Genomic DNA, 22,104 nt, shown 5'->3' on the forward strand with positions numbered 1-22,104 from the left:
GGTTCTGAATCACCACAATTTACTTGTTTGGTTAAAATCTGATCTTTTACACTTTTGTAAGCAATGAGGAGGAAACTCCACCTTCCCTATCAGATTGTAGGTCTACATTTCTTATATACTACCACATGATGGTGGCCTACCTATAGGCTACAACATTTCTTATATTCTACCACATGATGGTGTCCTACCTATAGGCTACAACATTTCTTATATACTACCACATGATGGTGGCCTACCTATAGGCTACAACATTTCTTATATTCTACCACATGATGGTGGCCTACCTATAGGCTACAACATTTCTTATATTCTACCACATGATGGTGGCCTACCTATAGGCTACAACATTTCTTATATACTACCACATGATGGTGGCCTACCTATAGGCTATAACATTTCTTATATACTACCACATGATGGTGGCCTACCTATAGGCTATAACATTTCTTATATACTACCACATGATGGTGGCCTACCTATAGGCTATAACATTTCTTATATACTACCACATGATGGTGGCCTACCTATAGGCTACAACATTTCTTTGCAGGTAGGGACTATGGCTATAGGATTTGATTTTGGAATTGGGCAAAACAGATGTTATGCTAACTCACCTTTTCTTGGGGGTGATGAAGGAAGTGGTGGGTGGTGGGAAAAGTAGTCTCCAGTGTTGAACCTAAGCATATATCCTGTTATGTGACTGTGACCTGTGCTTGAAGAGGGAGGCTCCTGTACATTCGGTGACCTTGGCGACAAATGTTTAAAAAAATAACAGAAACAAACAAACAAAGGATGCGGCTATGCTATTGAGGGAGGCGGGATCACAGGACGAAGAAAAGGGTAAACAGAAAGACAAGTTTAAAGATGGTGGCATAGGAGTGGGAGGAGAATAAGACTAGAATGAGGATGAGTAAAATGATGGGCTGAAACATCTGGGCAGAGGATGAACAGAACATGAGTGTCAACAGAGGGGAAACGAGAGGGAAAATAGGGTCAGAGAAAGAAGGAGAATAAAGTCAGCAGAATATTTAATGGTGACGGACGAGTGAAGAGACTATGTTGATACAGCCAAACAGGCATGGTCAAGTCTACATCTCTTTAATTAAGAAACACACACACGCACGCACGCACGCACGCACGCGCACGTGCGCACGTGCGCACGCGCACGCACACACACACACACACACACACACACACACACACACACTTACCGACAGTGGTTCCTCCTCCCTGTCCTCAGGTTTGGGCACCTCCAGTCTGTCTATGAAGCCCTGTAGCTCCTTCCTGAAGGCCTTCATCTGGGCATTGATCCTGTACAGCAGCTCATGCTCCCTGATCCTCCCGCCCTCCTCCTCCTCCTCACCCCGCCCATACAGGTCGCTGTTGGAAACGTACACCCGTGCCTCTGCGATGATAGTTGCCGTGTCGGCGATGAGCCGGTCGATGGTCCTGCCAAGACGCTCCGCCTCCACTCGAATGTCAATCATCTGCTGGCGATCCCGTAGGTTGCGGGGCAGGAAGCGGGCGGCGGTCTCAGGGGGTGGGGTATATAGACCCCGGGTAGGCGTGAGGCAGCGGGTTTGGTTCCGCACCTCGTCCGAGTCACTCTCCCCGCCCACTGGGCCCTCACGTTTGCGGTGCGGGGGCAGGAGGCGAGAGGAGGAGTCATCATCATCGCTTTCGCGGCGCCCGCTTGGTCCGGTCCCTCCTGCATCACTCTCTGCATCACTGTCCCGAGGGCTGATGCCCCCCCTTAGGGCCAGGTGGGAGGCCAGGTCGTAACGCTGCATGTTGGAGAGCAGAACACGCTTCTCATACTGCAGCTGCATCACCTGGGAGAGAGAATAGGACTGGCTGAATGAGGCATGATATGTTTATGACGTTTGATCTTTGTTTTCATCTTTGATTCTAGCGATACCTTTTTGTTTACCATATTGTCTGTACAGCAATTTTGACTTTCAATATATGTTAAAGGTCACGGAAATAAACCAGAAAAACAAATGTGGAAGACTGACTCACCTTCCCACTGAGATCATTAATCTGTAGCCGGGCCGTCTTCAGTTCCTCCTGCAGTGCCTCTGCCTTCTCCGAACATACTCCCCCTGCCGCCCCTCCTCCATGCCTTGCCCCTCCCTCGTGGGTCCCGGCCTTAAACCTGAGCTTGTTGAGTTCTCCCGTCACTCTCTTGTTGTGATCCTCAGCGTCGGCCAGGTTCCTCCTCAGGAGCTCTGCCTCGTCCTCCACCAGCTGCAGCTGCTGCCTCAGCTCTGTCATAGCCTCCCCATGGCCCCGGCCCGCCCCCATCCCGCCAACAGCCCCCCCACTGGACCCGCCTTCTACCTCCCCTTCACCCCTGAGGTCGTCCAGCTCCGCCCTCAGACCCCGGTTCTCCACCTGGAAACACATGACATGAAGACGGATTGGTCAGTTATGTTATGAATCACTATCTTCCTCTCTCTGTAAGCACCTTCTGAACAGAACAGGCAGAAATGCTTGGAACAGGTGTGTTCCCATGTGCAAACTTATTTCCTGGTCTCTTTCATGTCATAACCTACATCAAACACTCTGCATCACATCCTGTATCTCTCACCTCCAGCTCCACGATCTTCCTCCCCAGGATGTTAGCCTCCTCCTCCACCAGGCGCAGACGCAGCTTCAGCTCGGACTCACGGGTGGTGGGGGGTCCCCAGGCCTCACCCTTGGGGTGGGGGCTGTCTAGGTCCCCGTAGAAGGAGCGGTACTTCTGTAGCTCCGCCTCCAGACGGTCCTTCTCCTTGTCGATCTTAGCTGTCTTCTTCCTCAACAACACAGCCTCTTCCTTGATGAAGGCCAGCTGGCACTTGAGATCATCGTTGTCATCCTGAGAGAAGGGGAATTGGAAGGAAGATAATGCAGTTCTGATGTACAGGAGACACAACTCTCGCTCGTGTTTGGAAAAAACACTTTTTATTGTTTTATAAAAGCATTTCATGGTGATCCCTCACCTCTGTTGGGGTCTGGGCAGACTTCTTGTCTGACTTTTGAACCTCCTTGCTTCCTCTTCTCTTCTGAGACTGTTGGGAATTGAATAACGAGTGTTACAGCAAAATATGTGCTGTATAGATTGTATAATGTGGGTGAATGTTCTTACCTCCTTGACTTTGTCCAGCTCATTCTGAAGGGCCTGTTTGGTCACCTCCACCTCGATGAGTTTCTGCCTCAGTTTCTCGTTTTCGTCCTCTGTCTTTGTGCGTTTCTCCTCCACATTCTCCAGCTCATGGTGCAGTCTCACAGACACATCCTTCGCTACCTGCATTAAACAGAATCAGGGACATTGATTTAAGTTGATTGAATTAATTATGGAGGTGAATGGACAGTGCATTAAGCAAGTAATAAAATTAGTTTCAACATCAAGCCTACCGACACACACACACACACACACACACACACACACACACACACACACACACACACACACACACACACACACACACACACACACACACACACACACACACACACACACACACACACACACACACTCCCTCCCTACCTTCAGGTCCTGCTCCAGGCTCCTCAGTAGTTCCTCGTCGATTTCTCCTGTCTGGGCGTAGCGCAGCTTCTTCCTCTCAGCCTTCCTCAGCCGGTACTGGAGGATCCGGCAGTTCTTATTGGCTCGCTCCAGCTCGCGCCTCATTTCCTGCAGCTGGCACGTGTCCTCCTCGTAGAAGGTGTCACGCATCTCATCCATCTCTGTCCTCATCTCCTCGATCTCCATCTGGAACATCAATATGAGTGATCAGCCAATCAGGCACTGGTAGCCAACAGGGGGCGCGGGCTCACGCTTCAGCATTATTGGCATTGTTAGAGTGTTTAGGTCCTCTGAAGATGATGTAATTGAATAGGGACAAGCTAATCTGAACCGATCAATAGGGTCTTATTCATTATTATGTCAATCAATGAATAGAAGTAGGCTAAACACAGGATGGTGCCATTCATTGTTCTGAATAGGGAAGAGGGGTTTGCCTTGTAGCTATAGGGCTACCTAAATCATTTAGCTTTCGCAAGCATCAATAACAAACCAAGGGAACTAGGCACATTTCTACATCAGTTCTTTGCAAATGTTACAGAAAGAATAACAACTGTTCACTTGGCCTACCCAGTGGGCTAAAAAAATAAGCTTGCTTCATTGTATCAACATACAGTTTTCCAGTATATCCTTAATAATAAACCTCGGGGAATATGCATGGAATATTTATACTATGTCAGTTGCAGTGTTATCATCAAACACGAAATAAGCCTACCTTTTCACTTATGCTAATATATATAAGATTACATTGGAATATATGAGCATATGTTAGTAATGCCAAACTTTGGGGAATAGGCCTGAATTCAATCTTATCAAACAAAAAGTGGCCTACCAGTTCAGTTACTGGATCTGCAAAAACAATGTGTTTGTATAGATTGACTATTATTGGATGTCAGTGATGCCAAACCTTTAGATCTTCATTCTCATCCACCAGTCTCTCCAATTCGTCCTCAAGGCCCTCGTCTTGCTGTGTCACGAACTCCGCCTCTATGGTCCCTGTAGACGGTTCCGGCGCGGCCTCCGGCCCGGCCTCCGCGCTGTCAGCCGTGTGCATCTTGCTGATGCTTCTCTTCAGTTTCTTATGTAGGTGGAAGTGCAGAGTTCAGTCAGCAAGCAACCCTCGCTCCACAGACTAAGGCCCAGCCCGCAGCCCACGTATTCCCCGCTTCTGTCCCTGCAGTAGCCCGCTGAAGCTTTCACCGACTTCCCCGCTTCTTCGTTATCCCTTTCACCAAACACGCGGTGCTTGAGCCGGTATGACCCAATATGTTGGGAAGACAGGCCTTTGAGGCAGGGATACACCTAACGACGAACTACGGGTTTGAGAATCTGGTGAAATATCTCCTCTGTATCTTCTCTGCTAGCATCCACCCTGTTGGCATTGACAGCATCCGTTTCAGCACCATCTGGGTAAACAGCTGCAACGTCGCATCTCTCGATCTCCTTCTCCCTCACGACAGCGGTCCTAAGCCCCTCGTTTACTACCTTATTCCTCGATCCTCCTTTTGAAACTATATTTTTGGATCTGCCGGAGGATTTTGGGGCTGATTTTGAGGCGCATTCCCGGATTCTGTCCGGAGAGGGAGCCCGATGCTGCCTCCTCCCTGTGCTATTGTCTGCTGCTGCCGCTGGAAAATCCGCAGCGCCGCTTGCGGCAGTCGTGTCACCCACCAGCCTTGACTTTTCCACTCGCCCATCTCAAAGTGACTGCAAAGTATGATTGTTAGTTATGGCAATAATAAAAACATAATATAAGTCTTGATATATTAGGTCTATCCGGTTGATAAAAGTTGCAATTAAATATGATGGTCAACCAGTTCCAACATTCCAACATTTAAATGGCAATTCTGGCTGAAATGCAAAAGGGACATGACGTCTGCAGAATGACATTGAAATAATATTGACTTTGAAAAAGACCCAAAGCCAATAGGCTTCTGTTTATTGGCAAATGGGAATCTAATTTAGGCTATACAAGGCTAGGCTACTATTCAGTACGTATAGCCTAGTGATAGGCTACAAGTGATACAATTAAATGTATACATGCATAGTTTATATATAACGAGTTTTGTACAGTTCTGTAACTTTTGTTCAATAAAGATGGCACATAGCCTAACATGAGTTAATATATTAGGCTACAGATGGTCAACAAACGCACTGTGTTATTTGAATGAGGCTTCTTACCGCGAGAGAAAGTGCAGGTTCAGCCCAGTGCTAAAGGGCTAGAGAGATGCTGACACAATAGGCACTGCAGGGGCACGACTAGCTACACAGTATTCATGACGTGGTGATGTCAACGTCAAACCAGGAAACAAACAATGTAATATCTTTCTCCAGGCCAATGTAAATAACCCATTGTAGCCTTTTTACTGTCTACATCAACACTTCTTGAAAACATGCACACAATGAATAGGCTATAGTTTTTGTTTTGCTTTCAAATGTATTCTACTTATTTTCCCAACCGCTACAAGGTATCTCCAGTAGGCCTTAGGTAGTAGTTCAAGAACTCAGTAACCCATATTGTGCATGCAATGATATGTTGTGGCCATCGGAGGGTGGTCTCCATCCACCTATCAGTACCTTCATAAAGGGATCATCTGTGTGTGCAGACAGGTTGTCGCCAAGGATACACTGACTGTATGAACAAACTTAGTTACAATAAGGTGTTGTTATAAGTGGTAATGAGATGAGTGACAGACGGACAGACGGACGGACGGACGGACGGACGGACGGACGGACGGACAGACAGACAGACAGACAGACAGACAGACAGACAGACAGACAGAGGGACGGACAGTTGGACAGACAGGCAAAGGCAGACAGACAGGTGACAGACAGTTTGAATCTGGGGTTGTATGAGAGTATCATGGGTGGTGTGTGTGTAAAGCTTACACAAGTGTGAGTTTGGATGAAGCTAGAACTTCCCCCTCAACACTGATACAGGGTCAGATCTTTTGTTTAAGGCTAAGATTGGGTAGGTAATCTGATCCTAGATCTGTGGTTAGGAGGTAGTGTGAGTTAGTGTGAGTTCAGAGCAGTGCTAAGAGCACAAGTGCAGTACAGGTTATGGTGACCTGTGTTAAGTGACCCTGATGGAATCCTCTTAGAGCTCGGCTCATGTAGATCCCTCTTCTTCCCATAGGAGGAAGGGTGATTGTGGAGGGGGAACAGAAAAAAGGTGTTGATGAAAGAGAGGCAGATGAGGAGGAAGGCGGTGACAGCATTAGGAGTGAGGCTGGAAATTGAGTCAGCACTGATGTCACTAGATGTCTTGTGAAAATCCTCTCCATGTATCTGTTAACATTTGGCACAGAAGCTGACTAGTATGTGTGTGTGTTGCATATGTGCAGTTTTGTGTGTGTGTGTTAACATGTGTGAATGTTGCATATGTGTCTATGCATTGGGTGTAAGAGACAGTGTGTGAACTCTGTGTGTATATAGTATAAGCATACCGGTATTTCTTAATTCCATTGTTTTACTTTTAGAATTGTGTGTATTGTTGTGAATTGTTAGATACTACTGGACTGTAGGAACACAAGCTAGGAACACAAGCAACTCGCTACACCCGCAATGACATCTGCTAAATATGTGTAAGTGACCAATAAAATTTGATTTGATGTATGTACATATGTGTGAGTGTCAACGACCCAAAGGAAGATTACAGAAGGCTCCTCTTTTCCACAGTGACCTGAATTCCTGGGTTAACTCACTTTGTGACGTATGCATAAGCTCTTTTACAGCTAAAGCCAATTTACCCCCCCCCAGATTAGGGCAGAGCTGTCTGGCCAAGCCCCAGAGACACAGGCCTCTCTCTCTCTCTCTCTCTCTCTCTCTCTACCTCTGTCACTCCTAGGAATTTGCTTGACCCAGGGGACAGAGGGAGAGGGAGGTAGGGTGGGCCAGGAGAGGAGAGAAGAGGTGGAGGAATCCTGCTCATCAGGGCCAGAGATGAGAAGAAGTGGAGGCTCCTCAGAGGAGGAAGGGGAGGACCATCCTCCTCAGTGAATTTCCTAAAAATAGAACGAGTGAAACATTAAAAAAGTTATCCTTTTTAGATAAACCTATACTAAATATATTCTCTCCACCAAATAATTGATTAAAACCCACTGTTTTGCAATGAAGGTCTACAGTAGCCTCAGCAGCTCTCTGTAGGGTAGCACCATGGTGTAGCCGGAGGACAGTTAGCTTCTGTCCTCCTCTGGGTACATTAACTTCAATACAAAACCTAAGAGGCCCATGGTGCTCATCTCCTTCCATAGACTTTCACAGTAATTATGACAACTTCCGGAGGACGTCTTCCAACATATCAGAGCTCTTGGTGCATGAACTGACATGTTGTCCACCCAATCAAAGGATCAGAGAATGAATTTAGTACTGAAAGCATAAGCTACAGCTAGCTAGCACTGCAGAGCATAAAATATGGTGAGTAGTTGACAAATTAATTTCTACCAAAATAAAGGAGAACAAAGAGAGCGCGAGAAAGAGCGAGAGCTAGCTATATTTCGAAGAATATATATTTTTCACTTTCACTTCCTTAGCTAGCATCAAATGCAGCTAGCTAGTTTAGCCTACACAAACACCCAGCTCAAACAGAGAGGGATGCTATGTTAGCTAGCTGGCTATGGCTATTCAACACTGGAACTCTTCCAAGTCAAGGTAAGCTTTTGGTTTTATTAAGTTATTGCCACCAAGGCCCGCTGGTGTAACTGCTAAACTGCTTGCTGCAGACTGTACAAGTACTGCATGATTTTAGCGGGTTTACTAACGCTCTAGTTCTAGTAGCTTTGTTGACTATGACGTGACAACGATGTAGGCTGTGTGCGGTTAGTGGTCATGATATGAAGGTTTGGCTTGGAAAGGTTTTTTCGCCTGGTCACAGACAGCTGATGTGTTGTGCATTGAAGTCCACAAGCAAAGGGAAAAGTTGCGAGGGGGAGACAGCATAGATAGATGTGAGAAGTAATTATATATACAAAGAGCTGTTTGTATGTGGTTGCTATAAAAGTGAACTGTTTTTGTGTGTGATCAGGGGTGTATTCATTGCACCGATTCTGTTAAAAAATGTTTCTTAAACGGAAGCAAACGGAACGAAAGGGGGATAAACATACCTGAATTTGTCCAATAGAAACTCTAGTTTGCAAATGTTGGACTAATGACTACACTCTAGATCAGCAAGATGCAGGCAAGAGTGTGCAAGGTGGAATGTGTCACTGTCTGCCATCTTGATTATTCAAAATTCTCTCTACCTGTGCACGTACGTTGTAAACTTTAATTCATAGGCTAGGTTGTAGCAACCTCATGATGGGTACAGGGGAAATTCAAGCATCACATAGTAGCCTATGCCTATCGATGTTACATCACCTGGGGCAAACTACCTGCCCTCCATGACACCTACAGCACCCGATGTCACAGGAAGGCCAAAAAGATCATCAAGGACAACAACCACCCAAGCCACTGCCTGTTCACACTGCTACCATCCAGAAGGCGAGGTCAGTACAGGTGCATCAAAGCTGGGACCGAGAGACTGAAAAACAGCTTCTATCTCAAGGCCATCAGACTGTTAAACGGTAATCACTAACTCAGAGAGGCTGCTGCCTACATTTAGACCCAATCACTGGCCACTTTAAACAATGCCACTTTTAATAATGCCTCTTTAATAATGTTTACTTATCTTACATTACACTTGTATATACTGTATTTTATATAATCTATTGCACCTTGCTTATGCCGCTTGGCCATCGCTCATCCATATACTTATATATAAGTACATATTCTCATTCACCCCTTTAGATTTGTGTGTATTTGGTAGTTGTTGGGGAATTATTAGATTACTTGTTAGATATTACTGCACTGTCGGAACTAGAAGCACAAGCATTGCGCTACACTCGCATTAACATCTGCTAACCAACCATGTGTATGTGACCAATAAAATTAGATTTTGAGCTGGGTGAATGGAATATGAATGACAGTCATCCAATATGCTGTAATAGAGATAAGGCCATGTTGATAAACAAAATAATCATCCTCCCTCATCTTAAACAGTGCCGACCGCCACTGGGGTGACAGAAGGGTTTTTAAGCAGGCTTCGGGTTAGGAAAGAGGATATTGACGGTTTAGGGTTTCGTTTGGAAATTAGGGTTCAGTTTTGGATTGATCAGGTATTCGTTTTTTTGTCTTAAATAAAAGACAAAAACATACAAACATAAAGATACACTTCCATCCAGTAACATAGACACTAATATACACATAAAGAAAGACTAGGGTTGTTGGCATCCTCTTTATTTCCGTTGTACCTGCAGCCAGTAGCTGTATGTGTTTTATTTAAATAAAATAATGACTATAGTATTTTTTTTAAAGCCCTTTGAGATGAGATATCCCTTTCCCCCTCAGTCCTTCTTATGTTGTCTTGAGTTGGACATGTTTCTCAGTTGCACCGTAGCTACATTGCACAGCACAAAATGAGAAAAATAACGCAGGACATCCGTGAGATCCACCTCAACAACAAAAATAACAATATCAAAGCACAGAACCAATTTAATAACCAAACAAATAGATAAACACTCAGTTAGCAGTAAAGGTGTTTGTCAGCCAATTTCCATGTACAGTATGTTGCCCACCCAAACTCCATAATGATATACTAACGACTTGCACATATGACTAGCCACCCAAACTCCCTATAGATTCACTACGATGCATTCAATGTGCCCATCATTCCCTCAATCTCTCGCACAGACACACGTTCCAGGAATGTGTGTGTTTGTGTATATTATACACGTTAGGGCAGGTGTGTATGGCAGAGGGGGCTTGCAGTTAGTCTGTGTTCCAGGTAGACAGGTAGACCGGTACTTAAGTACTGACACAATTGTGTCTGCGACACGTAGAGAGGAACAAAAATAGAATTGAGAACAGCTCCTGTTCCCTAAAACCATGTTTAATCCTTAATAATGTCCCACCAGTATTTTGCTTACTCATCGCCCAATGCAAAAGAAACCCTCTTTGGTACAAATTTCATTGAATCTAATTTACAATGCAACAAAATACATCAGCATTTAGTTAAACAAATAAAAGTACAAAATGGGTGGAGTTTTGGTTTTAAACACTGTGGCTGCTGAGTCCCTGTGGTCTCTGTGATTGTGGTCTTTTTATGGTCCTATCTTCGACCAGGACCCCAAAGTAAAGAGACAGAGCACAGACTCTACACGAAGAGCAGCGACTTTCTTATATTATAAAAAATAACTACTATATAGACAATCAACACCCTCCTCCCACCCCTATCCCTCCATACCCAAAAGTCCCCAAACCCCTGATACACACACACACACACACACACACACACACACACACACACACACACACACACACACACACACACACACCCCTATCCCTCCATACCCAAACCTCACCAAACCCCTGATACACACACACACACACACACACACACCCCTATACCTCCATACCCAAACCTCACCAAACCCCTGATATACACACACACACACACACACACACACACACACACACACACACACACACACACACACACACACACACACACACACACACACACCCCTATCCCTCCATACCCAAACCTCACCAAACCCCTGATACACACACACACACACACACACACACACACACACACACACACACACACACACACCCCTATCCCTCCATACCCAAACCTCACCAAACCCCTGATACACACACACACACACACACACACACACACACACACACACACACACACACACACACACACCCCTATCCCTCCATACCCAAACCTCACCAAACCCCTGATATACACACACACACACACACACACACACACACACACACACACACACACACACACACACACACACACACACACACACACCCCTATCCCTCCATACCCAAACCTCACCAAACCCCTGATACACACACACACACACACACACACACACACACACACACACACACACACACACACACACACACACACACACACACACACACACACCTATCCCTCCATACCCAAACCTCACCAAACCCCTGATACACACACACACACACACACACCCCTATCCCTCCATACCCAAACCTCACCAAACCCCTGATACACACACACACACACCACACACACACACACACACACACACAAACCTTCACCAGCAAGTTGGTCACAATTCACATCCTCAAAACATCCTGCATGGGCAGGGGTGTAGTGGAATCCCATCAGCCTTTTGAACTTTCATCCCTGAACCCCCCTACCTCCCCTGCCCTTTCACCCCACGGTCCTCCTATTGGTTTGACAGAGGCTCCCTCCGTCCTCTCCTCTTCCTCCTCACTCCCTCTTCGCTCTTCCCTTTTTCTGCTGCTTCTTCCCGTTCTCTTCTACCTCCTCTAACTTGTTGTAGCCGTTGGTTGCTGTGGAAATGCCGTTGGTGACGGACTTGGACGCCTTGGGGGCGGAGTGTGGGGTGCGCCGGTAGGTCTGGTAGTAGAAATTGCCGAATAGGATGATGAAGGTGACGGCGTAGCCAATAAGGGCCCATTGCATCCAAGCGGGGAATGGGCAGCCAGTGTAGAGGGAGTAGCCTGCATGGCCGATGGTCACGTGGAACTGGATCTGTGATGTACACAAGACACATGCTTAACTGACATGCTTAATCCGAATGTCATAATCTCAACATAATCCCTGATCAATGAGTCAGACTGCACACTCCAAACAATGAAATATATTTTGACATGCAAAGATGTGTTTCAGTATCAATCACACACTACCTGAACAGCTGTGCTATGGCCACAGTAACCGGGAGACTTACCATCTGAATGATGGTCAGGTATTTCTTCCACCAGAGGAATTTCTGGATCTTGGGTCCGAAAGCGGCCAGGCCATAGTATCCATACATCAGGACATGGATGGATGAGTTTATGCCTGCTCCAAAGAACGCTGTGAGGGGGATATAGGTTAAAGGTAGTTCAGAGGGGATACAGGACAGGCTGCTTGGGAGTGTATGTCAGCATGTTATGTCATCACCCCTGTCGGAACAGAATGACAGTGCTGGGGGGAGATTATCCAGGTGGGAAAATGTCTATATATATATAACACACACACACACACACACAATATACCCCTAGGTACTTACACTGTCCTCCTGGGACCCACTTGATTCCGATCCACCAGAGGATGAACATGGTGCAGTGATGGTAGACATGGAGGAAGCTGACCTGGTTAAACTTCCTCCTCAGGATGAAGAACACCGTATCCAGATACTCCACTCCCTTAGAGATGTAGTACCACCACAGAGCAGACGCTATCTGCCAACGTGAAGAGGGAGGGAGTGAGCTATCTCAAATCCATCTGGTTTTAGGGACTCAAAACTCAAAGACAATGAAGATTCCCAATTTCCTGAAACGCTTTAAAGAGGATTGAAGAGGATTTTATGGATTTCACTGGGTTGAGAGAGAGAGAGAGAGAGAGAGAGAGAGAGAGAGAGAGAGAGAGAGAGAGAGAGAGAGAGAGAGAGAGACTACTAACACACTGAAGCCTCAGGACCAGAACATCCAATCAATCAGAATAAACCAAATTACAACACAGTCAAAACAAAACTACATTGCTTATTGGGAAACACAAGCACAAACACAAAGCAAAATGCAGTGCTATCTGGCCCTAAATCGACAGTACACTATGGCTAAATATTTGACCATGGTTACTGATCAAAACCTTAGAAAAACCTTGACAAAGTACAGGCTCAGTGAGCACAGCCTTGCCATTGAGAAGGGTAGACACAGGAAAACCTGGCTCCCTGTAGAGGAAAGGCTGTGCAACCACTGCACAACAGCAGAACCTGAGACGGAGCTGCATTTCCTGACAAAATGTCAAAAATATAAAACAATTAGAGAGTGTCATTTCCCCAAATTTGAAACCCTTATTCAAGGTTTTAAAGACCTCTCTGATGAGGATAGGCTACCCATCCTGTTGGGGGAGGACGCAGAGAGCTGTGGGTTGGCAGCGCACTACATTGCTGCCTGCCATAAGTTGAGGGACAGTGTCTGACAGACCAATAAACCTGCACATGTCCTCAACTGTATGATTATTGTTATTGTTGAATGTATGGTTATATTGACCGTTGGTTATTGTTGTTACTGTTGTCCCGTTGACAATTTTTGATTCTCATTTTTATTTATTTTTATATTGTAAATATCCAAAGTAAGCTTTGGCAATATGTACATTGTTACGCTGTGTGCCACAGTGCCCTGAGTGTCACCCATATCCCTCAGTAACGCCATCATGCTATGGGTGGGTTCAGAAGTGGTGAGACCTAATAACTCCTCCCCTTTATGCAAAAGGTCACGCCCCCTCTGTCCTCTCCTCCTCTCCCTCTCTCTATCTCTTACACACACACACAAATAGAGTGATAGTCTACTAAACCTAACAATAGGATTACAGTACCGCTGCTTAGATTTACACAGAACAACATGCTGCTAAAGCTGGACCTCACTCTACACCTCAAATACAGGAGACCCAACCTGTATAAATTAGAAGGCTGGAAGGCAAATATTTCCAGTCTTTGCTGGCTCATGAACAGAATGACCAGACAAGCTCCAGCTCTTGGCCTTTTCACAAAATGTATAGAAAAAGAGTGTAGGGTGTCATGTTTGCTCACCCTGACTTCGTTGACGTCGTTGGAGTAGCTGACAGGTTGACATAGGTAGCTGTACCCCGCTGCTCTTGCACCCAGGAGGAGCTGAGGCCACAGAGATACAAAGTTAGCAGCACAACATTACGAACACAATGTTAGAGATAGTCCCTTTCCTCTAGACTTTGATTGGGGTGGGGGCCACATAAATATCGGAACTCCTCATGAGGGCCCGCAGTGGCTCACGGGTCTGCGCTGAACCGACATCCATACCCACACATGTACTCAGACCCGGCCCCTAGCCTTTTGGGGGATCTAAGAGAAATGTTGTTGTTAGCTGACATGGGCTAATTGAGTGACCGTCAGTGACTGACATAAGAGAAAAACTGATAATGCATAACCAATTTTGAAATGGTGTATTCTACTATTCTAACAGTAACAACACCCCGACTGAGTTTTCTTAATTGATCCGCGTGCCAAACAAAAGTCTCTATACCATGGATACACACCACCAGTCCTCAAGGGCCACAGAGACCAATTTACACCTTGGGGGGGCCGGGGATGTGGAAGCAATTGCCAGGGAGAAATGAAAACCAGCAGCACTGCAGCTGTCGGGGACTGGAGTTGTGCCCTAGACCCTATTTCCTCTGTGTCTACAGGTCTAAAAGGACTATATATATATACAGTTGAAGTTTGAAGTTTACATACACTTAGATTGGAGTCATTAAAACTCGTTTTTCAACCACTCCACAAATTTCTTGTTAATAAACTATAGTTTTGGCAAGTCGGTTAGGACATCTAGTTTTCCAACAATTGTTTACAGACAGATTATTTAACTTATAATTCACTATATCACAATTCCAGTGGGTCAGAAGTTTACATGCACTAAGCTACACTAAGTTGATTGTGCCTTTACACAGCTTGGAAAATTCCAGAAAATGATGTCATGGCGTTAGAAGCTTCTGATAGGCTAATTGACATCATTTGAGTCAATTGGAGGTGTATCTGTGGATGTATTTCAAGGCCTACATTCAAACTCAGTGCCTCTTTGCTTGACATCATGGGAACATCAAAAGAAATCAGCCAAGACCTCAGAAAAAAATATTGTAGGCCTCCACAAGTCTGGTTCATCCTTGGGAACAGTTTCCAAACGCCTGAAGGTACCACGTTCATCTGTACAAACGATAGTACGCAAGTATAAACACCATGGGACCACGCAGCTGTCATAAGCGCTCAGGGAGGAGACGCGTTCTGTCTCCTAGAGATTAACGTACTTTGGTGCGAAAAGTGCAAATCAATCCCAGTACAACAGCAAAGGAAATTGTGAAGATGCTGGAGGAAACAGGTACAAAAGTATCGAACTTCACCAAACTTATTGTGGGAAGCTTGTGGAAGGCTACCCGAAATGTTTGACCCAAGTTAAACAATGTAAAGGCAATGCTACCAAATACTAATTGACTGTATGTAAACTTCTGACCCACTGAGAATGTGATGCTGAAATAAATAATTCTCTCCACTATTATTCTAACATTTCACATTCTTAAAATAAAGTGGTGATCCTAACTGACCTAAGACAGGGAATTCTTACTAGGATGAAATGTCAGGAATTGTGAAACTGAGTTTAAATGTGTTTGGCTAAGGTGTATGTAAACTTCAACTGTATAACTGTAGTGGATGGTTGACAGGTGCAGTCCTAGGTATGGTATGTGAGTATAGTAATGAATTCAGGCAGGGTTGGTACATGGCATGCTACATCAGCCATTCGGTGACGGCACAACCTTGCTGAACAATAGATGAACTTAAAGCAGAGGTCATATTGCTATCACCTATCAACCTACTGGGTACAGACATCAATTCCACATTGGTTCAATGTCATTTTGTTGAAATTGTGGAAACAATGTTGATTCAATCAGTGTGTGCCCAGTGTGAAGCCGTTTCCAAACTGTAGACACTGAAGGGACAGGGCCTAGGAACCAAATAGACAATGACCTGAAAATAAATGGAACATGCCATTATTGACTTTTGGTGTAAAAGGAATGGAGCTGGTTACCTCTTTGGCGATGTAAAAGTTGAGTATCACCATACTGAAGTTGTACACTATGAGGGTCTTCCTTAGCTCGAAAGGCTCTCGATTCTGCATGTACTTAGGCCCCACCCACAGGAAGAGCAAGTACAGACAGCTGATGGCCAGGGTGGGGGCGGGCGATGACATCATCGGCCATTTCTCCACTCGTTTGTCTAGGAGAGGGACAGGAAAGTTAATGTCAGCAGTGATCATATGACAGACACACACATGTAATGTATGACTCTGAATCCTGTCTGAATGTATGACTACACAATGTTGCACCAATGGTGTCTGGAGGATAGACTCAATTGCAGTACTCCGAATTGCTCTAATAGTGTGTACTGCGCACACACACACTCACACAAGCAACCATGCGTACCTGAGTTTGTGCTTGTGTGCGTGGTTAGATTAGCAGACTGTCCCTGCTATGTGAGAGAAATCAGCACTAACTCACCTGCTATAGTAAGGCTCCATCTGTAGAACTCTACCGTGTCATTCATAAAGTGGGTGACAGCTTCCATGACTGCGTCTGGATTTGGTCCTGCTTATGCTGCAGTGAGAGAAAGAGAGTAGCCAGTCTTCAAAATAGTCCAAATTAATCTAAGATAATTAAAGAAATCTGTCATTAATTTTGACGTTTTTGCCGAAAAGATAATTGTTACGCAATTTTGGTGCAGTATTTTTTTTCTATGAAAGAATGTGCATGAAAATGAGTCGTCTCTCGTCGAATGACAAAGACTTTATTGAAGAATCCCTAGTGTTGACCAATCACCGAAGAGGTTTAGAAATGTGTGTGCCCGAACAGCCGGAAAAGCCCTCACTGAAGTCCAAAACGAACAAAAACGTCACAAAATGTAGTCCTAATATATGCACGAACTCTACCAAACTGTTTCAGCTGGGAAGCATGCGGACGTCTTAAGCCCCTTTAGATAATTGAAAACCTTAATGTAATGTTGAGGAAGTTAAAGATGCAGCCCAACAAATTCGTAACATATTGTACGAATTGTATTTGTAACATATCATACAAATTGCAAAAAAGAAGAATCTCAAATAAACATATATTTTGATTTGTTTAACACTTATTTTTAGTTACTACATGATTCCATATGCGTAATTTAATAGTTTTGATGTCTTCTATTATTCTACAATGTAGAAAATACTAAAAATAAATAAAAAACCTTGAATGAGTGGGTGTGTCTAAACTTTTTACTGGTACTGTATATATATAATTTTGCAGGACCTAACATATCATATGAAACGGATGACGTAGTACACAAAAAATGGAGATTAGTTTTGGCTCGTGAGCACCAATTTGAAAACTACTGGCTGAAATTATACAAAAGTTCTGGAGCATCACTTCAAACGGATACTTTAGCCCTTTCTACTTCCCCAGAGTCAGATGAACTCGTGGATACCATTTTTATTTCTCTGCATGCAGTTTGAAGGAAGTTGCTAACTAGCACTAGAGCAATTGTTAACTAGCGTTAGCGGAATGACTGGTACTGTATGCTAGCAGATACCATAGACTTTCAGTCTTTGCGCTAACGCTAGTTAGCATTGGCTCGCAAAACTACCTCTAACTTCCTTCGTACTGTAATTAGAGATGTAAAAATGGCCCAAATCCCAAAGAATCCCTTTAACATCAAGTTCAAACTCTGAGTTTGCCAAACTCTGGACATGGATCACCCATACGTACGAACATTCCCTGGTCTAAACTGTTAGTGCAGGGTTTATTTCGAGCCTCACACTAATTGCACAGATCTACAAGAGGACTAAACAACTGATCAGTGTGGACAGAGTAGGTCTTTGTGGTTACCCATCCCCCCCACACACATGTTCTAAGACAAGATGTAAAGTGTTGGTTTCATGATTCATGAGCTGAAAGTAAAGATCCCAGAAATGTTCCATACGGACAAAAAGCTTATTCCTCTCAAATTTTGTGCAGAAATTTGTTTACATCCCTGTTAGTGAGCATTTCTCCTTTGCCAAGATAATCCATCTACCTGACAGGTGTGGCATATCAATAAGCTGATTAAACAGCATGATCATTACACAGGTGCACCTTGTGCTGGGGATAATAAAAGGCCACTTTAAAATGTGCAGTTTTGTCACAACACAATGCCACAGATGTCTCAAGTTTTGAGGGAGCGTGCAATTGGCATGCTGACTGCAGGAATGTCCACCAGAGCTGTTAGCAGAGAATTGAATGTTCAGATCCTGAGGCCCACTGTGAGGCCCATTTTTTTGAAGGTATCTGTAACCAACATATGCATATCTGTATTCCCAGTCATGTGAAATCCATAAACTAGGGCCTAATGTTGCATGTTGCGTTTACATTTTTGTTCTGTATAAAAAGCGAATTTAAAAGTTGTTTGTAAATAGCTGACAAGGTAAAAATCTGTCGTTCTGCCCCTGAGCAAGGCAGTTAACCCACTGTTCCCCGGGCGCCGAAGACGTGGATGTCGATTAAGGCAGCCCCCCGCACCTCTCTGATTCAGAGGGGTTGGGTTAAATGCGGAAGACACATTTCAGTTGAATACATTCAGTTGGACAACTGACTAGGTATCCCCCTTTCCCTAAATGTGTGCTACTCAAGCCTTATTTGAATGGGTGTATAAAAGACCATAGAGAACAACATACAGTACACATTTTAGTACTCATCACTACATTCTCTACCAGAAATCTGGTTGGCTCTCTTCGATGTCACGTAGGTTGATGCACTATATATACAAAAGTATGTGGACACACCTTCAAATTAGTGGATTCGGCTAATTCAGCCACACTCACTGCTGACAGGTGTATAAAATCGAGCACACAGCCATGCAATCTCCATAGTCAAACATTGACAGTAGAATGACCTTACTGAAGAGCTCAGTGACTTTCAACGTGACACCGCAAAGGATGCCACCTTTTCAACAAGTCAGCTCATCAAATTTGTGCCCTGCTAGACCTGCCCCGGTCAGCTGTAAGTGCTGTTATTGTGAAGTGGAAACTTCTAGGAGCAACAACGGCTCAGCCACAAGCTCACAGAACGGGACCGGCGAGTGCTGAAGTGTGTAACGCGTAAAAATCATCTGGCCTCCTTTGCAACACTCACTACCGAGTTCCAAATCGTCTCTGGAAGCAATGTCAACACAAGAACTGTTCGTCGGGAGCTTCATGAAATGGGTTTCCATGGCCAAGCTGCCGCACACAAGCCTAAGATCATCATGCGCAATGCCAAGCGTCGGCTGGAGTGGTGGAAAGCTTGCCGCCATTGGACTCTGGAGCAGTGGAAACACGTTCTCTGGAGTGACGAATCCCTCTTCACCCTCTGGCAGTCTGACGGACGAATCTAAGTTTGGCGGATGCCAGGAGAATGCTACCTGTCCCAATGCATAGTGCCAACTGTAAAATCTGGTGGAGGAGGAATAATGTCTGGGGCTGTTATTCATGGTTCGGGTTAGGCCTCTTAGTTCCAGTGAAGGAAAATCTTAACGCTACAGCATACAATGACATTCTAGATGATTCTGTGCTTCCAACTTGGCAACAGTTTGGGGAAGGCCCTTTCCTGTTTCAGCATGACAATGTCCGCAACTTAGTGTTCATTTGGCCTAGTGTTATTATTAAGCAATAAGGCCCGAGGAGGTGTGGTACATGGCCAATATACCACGGTTAAGGGCTGTTCTTACGCACAACGCAACACAGAGTGCCTGGACACAGCACTTGGCCGTGGTATATCAGCCATATATTCCAACCCCCCGAGGTGCCTTATTGCTATTATAAACTGGTTAGGAACGTATGGTATATGGTCTGATATACCACAGCCGTCAGCCAATCAGATTCAGGGCTCGAACCACCCAGTTTATAACATGTTGTAAACCACACACTAGAATCATCTTATTGGCTTAAAGATCATAATAGGTCTAATTCATTTGTGAAAACTTATTGGGGAGTTTGGGGGAACCTGAAAAAAACACATTCACTGACAATGGGGGTTAAGTTTCGTTTTCAAAACGGAAGAGGAAATGGGAGGATGGGAGAGAGAAAGAAAATCACCCAAATAGGCCCGGTCGCCCGTGGAAACGGGCATGAGAGCACACAAAGAACCGGGACGCTTGTGTCAGCAGGTTTTGCGCGGTGCGATCAAGAGGCTTAAATCCAATTGCTCTACGAGCTTAGACGTAAGTCCAAACGCCGAGCGACCCACATTCGCAGGGGCATCATTTAAAGCGATAACTTGCCCCTATGAACTAGACCCTTATTTGCGTTCACACATATGGCGAATTTTCAAAGAGTGGTTGACTGAACATGGGAAATTATGTGGTTAACAGTTTATACAAAAGCATATAGGGAACATTTTATCAAACACTTTATAGACACATTTTATAGGCTGCATCCAGTCCCTTCCTATATGCCACTCATCATATTCTAACAACGTGCTACTGCAAGTTGTTAGTTGGGGGGGGGGGGGGGGGGGGGGGGGGGGGCTGTGACAACAATTTTGGACCCCCTTGTGGCCCCCTAAATGTGGAGAATGAAATAATTTTTACATAACTAAGTTTTGCTATCATTCTTTTTTTTACATCCGTTATTAGACAGTGGCAACGATGATGATTATGAACATGGTCTTTTGCCTGCTAATGCCTGCAATGCAGTGAAGAAAACGATATGACAACAATAACGTCTAATGTAACTGGCCCCTCTAACAGTACAACTGGTCCCAGCTTGAACCGCCACTGGGCTACTGTCACGCATGCTCACATAATATAAGTTCACTGTTTCTTAGGAAGAGAGAGCCGGGGGAGAGAGTAAGGGTGAATAAGTGATTCAATTGTCTAAGCACTGTCTGAGTTTATTGTCTAGAAAAATACATAACTATGGTGATATGAATTCAGCCAAAAGGGATGGCAGATTAGCATAAAGAAAACGAACGCAAGAGAAGGTAACGAACGGTTCAATTCCTCAAAGCATAACTAATGAAAAAAGACTAAGCCTACACTTTCCAAGGCTGTGTACTAATTTGTTCACAAAATAACCTATTTAAAGAATGATAGCCTAAGCACACGATTCAGCATTTCTGTATTAACCATTTCCTTATGGAGAAAAATACATATCCACATACCTTCTCGAGATTTAGGTGCGTGTACTGACATCCGGTGCAATGTGATGGCCAACGCCTTTAAATGACCGTATTCTGCCGTTATAGCCGCTGATCCCCAACACTGATATACGGACAATTAGACATCAACCCCAAATTTGGCAAAAATGCAAAGGCAAGCGGAAATCTATCCCAAAGAAATCATGTATGAGGTCCGTGCTGGCTGCTCAAGCACATCGCTTAAGATCCTTAGGATACCCGACCAGCCTGATGGCACTGCGCATGCGGGTATTTCAATACAGGGGCCGCTGCACTGACTGGACAGACCGATGGCCCCTTTGTATGATAGAGATAATCAACATCCACCGTATCCCGCATTCAGCTTCGCTGAGTGATAGGCGAATGCGGAAGCCACTCGATTTGAAAAAGCGGGGAGTCTTTGAACGCGCATGACAAATGGGTACCTCTGCTGTTACGCATCGATGTGTGAGGAAACCTCCTGGATAAGTGCATTTGTTGCAATAATGCATTTTTGGCCTCGATGACACCCATTAGTAGGTCATGCTATATGTCCAAAATGCAATTCATTTAGTGTTGTTCATTCAGCTTTGGCTTTAATTCATACTAAGAGTAGGCCGTAGGCTATGAGCCATTTTCTATCAGACATAGCCTCGGGATTCCTTAATTGCTCTCATGTTTCAATTTGGGTAGACTAAATTAGAGTTTATACAACAAATATTTGTTGCTATTATAGGCTATAGGTCATCGGCTGTAA

General features: G+C 44.7%; 2 protein-coding genes across 7 annotated transcripts; both read right to left on the minus strand.

Annotated features, from left to right (window-relative positions):
- Nucleotides 1-653: 653 nt before the first annotated feature.
- On the minus strand, nucleotides 654-5,249 carry LOC115174675 (protein SOGA3-like). Its single transcript, XM_029733445.1, has 8 exons — nucleotides 4,476-5,249; nucleotides 3,533-3,757; nucleotides 3,131-3,289; nucleotides 2,985-3,053; nucleotides 2,591-2,860; nucleotides 2,020-2,394; nucleotides 1,212-1,832; nucleotides 654-932 (listed from the first exon to the last, which is right to left on the minus strand). The coding sequence occupies exons 1-8, from the start codon at nucleotides 4,620-4,622 to the stop codon at nucleotides 822-824; spliced, it is 1,977 nt and encodes a 658-aa protein (XP_029589305.1). The 5' UTR covers nucleotides 4,623-5,249; the 3' UTR covers nucleotides 654-821.
- A 4,579-nt stretch (nucleotides 5,250-9,828) lies between these two features.
- LOC115174677 (elongation of very long chain fatty acids protein 4) lies at nucleotides 9,829-21,705 on the minus strand. Of its 6 annotated transcripts, none has more exons than XR_003871817.1 (8): nucleotides 21,354-21,705; nucleotides 16,704-16,799; nucleotides 16,235-16,422; nucleotides 14,212-14,292; nucleotides 12,691-12,862; nucleotides 12,367-12,494; nucleotides 11,601-12,170; nucleotides 9,829-11,561 (listed from the first exon to the last, which is right to left on the minus strand). XR_003871817.1 is itself a non-coding variant. In XM_029733450.1 (7 exons), exons 2-7 carry the CDS (start codon nucleotides 16,768-16,770, stop codon nucleotides 11,886-11,888), a joined length of 921 nt encoding a protein of 306 aa, XP_029589310.1. In that variant the 5' UTR covers nucleotides 16,771-16,799; nucleotides 21,354-21,705; the 3' UTR covers nucleotides 9,829-11,885. The 6 variants fall into 6 exon arrangements, 1 of the variants encoding a protein (XP_029589310.1); XR_003871821.1 differs by having other exon boundaries at nucleotides 9,829-11,131; nucleotides 11,201-12,170; XR_003871819.1 differs by having other exon boundaries at nucleotides 9,829-11,131; nucleotides 11,195-12,170.
- Between the last annotated feature and the right edge of the window lie 399 nt (nucleotides 21,706-22,104).

The sequence above is a fragment of the Salmo trutta genome, chromosome 35 (assembly GCF_901001165.1).
Source record: "Salmo trutta chromosome 35, fSalTru1.1, whole genome shotgun sequence".
Lineage (NCBI taxonomy): Eukaryota > Metazoa > Chordata > Actinopteri > Salmoniformes > Salmonidae > Salmo > Salmo trutta.

Bases quoted from the DNA above. Each gene is read 5' to 3' on its own strand.
- LOC115174677 (XM_029733450.1), bottom strand. From the start codon at position 16,770: ATGGAAGCTGTCACCCACTTTATGAATGACACGGTAGAGTTCTACAGA. The intron at 14,293-16,234 runs GTAACCAGCTCC...CTGTGGCCTCAG, and splicing joins ACTTTTACATCGCCAAAGAG to CTCCTCCTGGGTGCAAGAGC. The intron at 12,863-14,211 runs GTGAGCAAACAT...TCACGTTGGCAG, and splicing joins ACGACGTCAACGAAGTCAGG to ATAGCGTCTGCTCTGTGGTG.
- LOC115174675 (XM_029733445.1), bottom strand. From the start codon at position 4,622: ATGCACACGGCTGACAGCGCGGAGGCCGGGCCGGAGGCCGCGCCGGAA. The intron at 3,290-3,532 runs GTAGGGAGGGAG...TGTTTAATGCAG, and splicing joins GCCTGGAGCAGGACCTGAAG to GTAGCGAAGGATGTGTCTGT. The intron at 2,861-2,984 runs GTGAGGGATCAC...CCCTTCTCTCAG, and splicing joins CTGCCCAGACCCCAACAGAG to GATGACAACGATGATCTCAA.